Below are 5,760 nucleotides of genomic sequence, written 5' to 3'. Positions count from 1 at the left end.
GGGTGGTCACTAGGCAGCCCTAGATGGTCCTACCCAGCCTTAGGTAGTAATCACTCCTAAAAGGCCCTACCCAGCCCTAGCTGGATGGTCTTAGCCAGCCCTAGGTGGTCGGTCCTAGAAGGTCCTAGGTGGTCCTACACAGGCCCTAGGTGGTCATCAGCCCTAGAAGTCCCTACCCAGCCCTAGGTGGATGGTCCTAGCCCAACCTACATGGTCCTAGCTGGTCTGGACCGAGGTCATCCTGCCCGTGAGACATCAGGAAGGAGTGGTTGGAGCTGGGCACCAGCCCCTGCCCCCCAAACTCAACATGGGGTCCAGCTGAGGTGCCACTTTCTCTCTCTCTGCAGGTGGTAGAGGCTCATAAGCAAGGTCTCAGACCAGCCGTTGGCTACGAGCTCAACCCCTGGCTGCTGTGTCTCTCCCACTACCGGGCCTGGAGGGCTGGCTACCACGGGGAGGTTTCCTTCCTGAAGGAAGATCTGTGGAAGGTAACAACCTCCTGAGGGTCTGGTTGTGCTCAGCACCGACCTTAGCAGGGCTAGGGCTTGGTGTGGATCTCCAGCCAGGCTTGGCTGCTGGTTGCTTCCTCCTTCTCCACCCCACGCTGCTCCCAGGAGGTGGAAAATCCATCCTCCTTTCCAAGGGAACACCAACCCGGGGCTGGCTGGTGGTTTTCAAGGTAGCAGGACAGCTTTGAGAAGAGGTCTTGGGTGCTGCTGACCTTCAGAGAGGTGCTGCTGAAGCTGGCATCAAGTTCCCACAGCCTGGCTGGAGAAAACCCAGCAGGGAAACGTGGTTCTGGGGTGATGCTGGAGGTGGGTGTTTCACAAGAGGTGCTGCTGTCACACCAAGACATCCTAGTCCCACGTCTTGGGGGGTATTTTTGGCTTCCTGCAAGGTTCAGGAGATCACGTGGGGAGGGGTTGAGCCACTTGAATGGTTCCTTGTGCTTCTTTTATTCCCCTTCTCCTTCTTTTTTAAGGTGGATCTTTCTGACTGCCACAACGTGATCGTGTTCCTGGCCCCCAGCGTGGTGAGTTGGTCCCTTGCACCCTGACTTCTTCTGAGTGTGCTCAGGGGAGGGTTTTATCAGAGCTCAGCTGGGTGGGTAGCAAAGACTCTTCAAAAAACAAAGCCAGCTGGGCAGCCTTGTGAGCAGTTGGGTGCTCAGCACCACTTGGAGTTACAGAATCACAGAGTCATGGAGTCCAACCACCCCCCAGCCCTGCCAGGTCCCCACTGCCCCGTGTCCCTCACCCCACATCTCCACAGCTTGGGAACCCCTCCAGGGGTGGGGACTCCACCACTGCCCTGGGCAGCCTGGCACAGCCCTGGGCAACCCTCCAGGGCAAGAAATTGTTCCCCAGGGACAACCTCAACCTCCCCTGGGGCAGCTTGAGGCCATTTCCTCTTGTCCTATCCCTTATTCCTGGTCCCATCCCTACATTTTGGAGGGGCCTGTGGTCGATGCTGCCAGCGTGGGACCCCCTGGCCATGCCCAGAAGGTGCCCTGTGGTCCCTGCTGGCATCTCCTCTACGTGACCACCTCCCTGGCTTCTCTGTCTCTCCCCAGAAGCCTCTCCTGGCCACCAAGCTGCTGGCAGAACTGCCTGATGGAGCCCGGGTGGTGGCCGGGCGCTTCCCCTTCCCCTCCTGGAGCCCCAGCAGCACCCTGGGGCAGGGGCTGGAGCAGGTCTGGGCCTATGACATGAGGGAGGTGCGACGAGCAGCACGGGGAGAAGCTGGGTCCACCCCCAACCCCGTGGAACCTTAACTGGGGGTCAGAGCCCCCCCCCAAGGCCTTGGGCTCAGCCCAGGAGGGCTGCTGGGCCAGGCTTGTTCCTGGGTGGCCAGTCCCTTGGCCTTCCAAAGAGTGGGGAGGTTGGGGGAAGCAAGGGAGGGGAAAATGAGACCTAGAAATTCTGAAATTACCAGAGGGTTTAAGGGCTAAGCTTCCAGTGCCTCTTTCTGCACGTTTGCTGCTTTATTTCTAGTTCATTTTTCAAAATAAACACGTGGTTGGTCCTTCCCTTGAGACTTTGGGTTCATCTTTGAGCCTCCTGGAGCCAGAGCAGCCACATCTCCCCACCTTCAGGCTTTGCTCCACCACCAGCCCCTCGGAGGTGGCTTGGGAGGGAGTTTGTCCAGCTCCCCTCACTGAAGGGTCAACTTTGGCCCTGCTGTCTTCTGGAACATTCCCTTCTCCACTCAGACACAGAGGGAAGAGGTTTTTCCACCCTAAAAGAGCAGCTCATCCCCTTTGTCTGAGCTCTTGGACCAGAGTGTAGCTTGGACCAGCCCTGACCTCCTCCAGCAGAAGGAAAGGCAGGAGCAGAGTTACCCCTTGGGCTCTGGTCTGGGTCTGACCCGGGAGAAATCTTTTTGCAGGATACTCTCCTGGGCCAGTCCACATCCTGGGAAGCTCCTTCCTTTAAAATCCTCCTCGTGCTGCTCCTCAGAGCCGTGGTGGAGCTAGGGGTCCTGGCTGACCATCCTCCTGGCCCTGGGCAGGGCACGGGTGCCCCCGGGGCCGCGTGGTCCCTGGCTGCCCACCAGCTTCTTCAGCCCCAGGATCTCCTGCTTGTACCTGCACCCGGGGAGCACAGCCACGTTGTCACAACCCCAAGGGGTCCCCCTCAACCTCCGTGGGGTTTGCTGTGTGCTGAGGACATGGGGAGGTGGTGAAGGAACCAGCCCAGCAAGGAGCTGTGCCAGGAACGGAGCCCCAGCAGGTACTGAGCACAGACTTCTGAGGAAGAGGAGTTTGGAGGCTCTGCCAGGTCATGGTACCAGCACCATGAGCTGTGGGGGTGCCCCAAGGGCAGGGACAGCAGTTGGGCCATCGCTCTGCCAGACAGGACCTGCTTGTTCTCCTGGTCTCCCACCTTCAGGGAGATAAAGCAGGGAGACAAACCAAGGGGACAGGACTGGAGCTGCTGGAAGCCTTGTGATTTCAGGCAACCCCTCTGTTGGCTGGGTGAGCACCTCCAGGAGGAGCCAGGGGGCTGGTGGCAGCTGCCTGCTCGGCGTGGGGGTGGGAAGGCAGCAGTGAGGTCACCTCGTGGTGGGCATGGCCATGTCATCGGGGGAGAGAAACTTGGAGGACAAAGCAGAGACCACGTGAAGCAGGATCCCAGCACCTCACCTGGTGAGGTGTTTATCTACATAGTCCTGCAGCTCCAACACCTGCTCTTCTGCCACGACTGCCCGGGTCAGCAGCTGGCTTCTCTCCTTCTCCAAATCCTCCTGGAGGGGCAAAGAAACACAGTCTGAGAACAGGGGGAGCCCTGTCAGATGGGGAGGGAAGAGGATGGGACCTCGGGGGATCACCTCCTCCAACCCCCTGCTCCAGCAGCTCACCCACAGCAGGGTGCCCAGGGTCACAGCCAGGAGGGTTTGGGATCTCTCCAGAGCAGGAGACTCCACAGCCTCTCTGGGCAGCCTTTTACTCCCAGTAGTTCCCCCCCCCAGAAGCTTCACAGACCACTGGCAGGGTGGTCACAAGATGTGGCCCTTGGGCACAACTTCCACACCTTGCCACTGGGAGTTTGTGGCCCTGCTCCCTGGGGCACAGCTCCAGCCTCTCAGCCCCAGCATCTCCCTTCTTTTGGCCACAAAGACCCACACAATTCACACAATTTAGGTGCTTAAAACATCTCTGGCACGTGGGTAAGGGATGAGCTTTTGTTGAAAGGAGCTGGTCTGGACCTTTACCTGGGTGGTGTGTGTGAACTCCTGGAGCTGCTTCCTGAGCTCTGCCCAGCCCTCCTCATCCAGCTGCCTAGGGGAGAGAAAGATTCTGGTGGTGCCCAGACATTCAAATCCAGCCCACCCACAGGTCCCACAGCTCTCTTCAAGGGCTGGACACAATTTGTGCCCCACCAGCCCGAAAGCTCCACTCTCCTGGTGCCCCAGACTTCTTCCAGGGCATGTGGTGCCATCCCTGCACCCAGGCGTGGCAGTCACAGCATGGGGGGGGTTGGAAGGGACCTCTGGGGATCATCTCCTCCAACCCCCCTGCTCCAGCAGCTCACCCACAGCAGGGTGCCCAGGGTCACAGCCAGGAGGGTTTGGGATCTCTCCAGAGCAGGAGACTCCACAGCCTCTCTGGGCAGCTGCTCCAGGCTCTGCACCCTCACCCCAAAGAAGTTTCTCCTCCTGCTCAGGTGGCACCTCCTGGGTTCCAGCTGGTGCCCGTTGCCCCTTGTCCTGTCCCTGGGCACCACTGACCAGAGTCTGGCCCCAGCCTCTTGCCCCCCAGGGCCCTTTAGCTCTTGCTCAGCACTCAGCAAATCCCCTCTGAGTCTTCTCTTCTCCAGCTGCACAGCCCCAGGGCTCTCAGCCTGTCCTGCACAGAGATGCTCCAGCCCCTCAGCATCTCTGTAGCCTCTGCTGGACTCTCTCCAGTAGCTCCTTGTCCCTCCTGAACTGGGGAGCCCAGAACTAGACCCAGTACTCCAGAGGTGGCCTCACTGGGGCAGAGCAGAGGGGGAGCAGAACCTCTTATGACCTGCTGGCCACACTCTTCCTCATGCCCCTTGTGCCCTGCCACAGCCTTTCTGCCAACCTGGGGCTCCCCACGGCCCCGGCTGGGTTTGCTCTGAGTTCACATCAACACCCACACACCAGAGGACTCCAGGGATAAACCCTTCACAGCACACAGAAGAGGAGCACTGGGAGCTTGTGGAGTCTCCTGGCAGCTAAAAAAACCAAGCTTAACAACAACGTGGCTAAAATTCAGGTGCTGGGCTTTCTGTGTCTTGCTCCTGTGGTGACTCTGCCCAATTTAATGCATCTATTCCAGGACTGCTGTGGGGAAAACGTGGCAGAGCCTGGATAAGGCTCAAGCTCTTCCCTGAGCCCTGTGGCTCAGGCACCAACCCACTCGTCAGGGCTGGCAGCTAGGAAATGAAATAACCCGACCTGTTTTCTAGGCTACCCCATTTTAAAAGGCTGAAAAACCCCAGCTCAGATGCCTCCTGGGCTTTGTTCCACCTCTCTCCAGCTCTAGTTGGTAGAGTTGCAACAGGAGAACGGAGCAGGGGGAAGAGACCCATCCAAAATGATCAGCTAAAGGGCTTGTACAGGGTCACCTCAGGGTTCCAGCCCAGCTTCTGCACTGGGAGGGAGGAGAAACAAGACCATCCCAAACTGGTGATGTTTCACAGGCTGGGCTCCACCACGGGGCTGGGGCGTGTGCTTAAGTTCAGCTTCTAAAGAGATCAGTGGGACTGAAAACACCATTAAATCGAGCATGGGCTTAAGAGCTTTCTTGGCTCAAGGCCCAACTGACCAAGTCAGCAGCTGGCTTTTCTCCTCCAGTGGCTTCCCATCAGCTCACTTTCCCCCTGCTTATTACCCCCTCTGAGTAAAGCAGCAAAAAAAACCCCCCTCCTCAAGCCCCCCCCCCCCTGCAAGCAAAGGGAATTCAGAATTGCAAAGATGCTGAGAAAGAATCAGCACTTACTGCTCAGGAGGCAGCGTGGAGGCAGAGCTTCCTTTTGGTCTTTTCTGAGGGCAAAGGAAGAAGAGTGTCCCTGTAAACCTCAAACCATCCCCTCACCACAGCCCCTGCCCCTTCCACGTGGCACAACATCTCCCAGCCCCCTGTGCCCTAGCAAGGAAGTGATCTGCAGTGAAGTCTTCCAGATTTAGGTCTCCCATCCTTTGATTTTTTTTATATAAATGCATCTTGGTGCAAATCAAAGACAGGTCTCTGCTCAGTGGGAGGACGTGGAGGTGCCCAGCATGTTCCTGGCT

The 5,760-nt window shown here is 58.2% G+C and overlaps 1 protein-coding gene across 1 annotated transcript; it reads left to right on the top strand.

The window, feature by feature from the left end:
- Nucleotides 1–347: 347 nt before the first annotated feature.
- FAM173A (family with sequence similarity 173, member A) lies at nucleotides 348–1,774 on the top strand (the record flags this gene model as incomplete). Its single annotated transcript, XM_008946700.1, has 3 exons — nucleotides 348–488; nucleotides 983–1,033; nucleotides 1,574–1,774. Coding segments are annotated over 3 exons (393 nt in total), but the record flags the coding sequence as incomplete, so codon positions are not given.
- Between the last annotated feature and the right edge of the window lie 3,986 nt (nucleotides 1,775–5,760).

Source organism: Merops nubicus, unplaced genomic scaffold, assembly GCF_000691845.1.
Source record: "Merops nubicus isolate BGI_N331 unplaced genomic scaffold, ASM69184v1 scaffold49288, whole genome shotgun sequence".
NCBI classification, from domain to species: Eukaryota; Metazoa; Chordata; class Aves; order Coraciiformes; family Meropidae; genus Merops; species Merops nubicus.
This window is presented reverse-complemented; position numbering and strand designations above follow the sequence as displayed.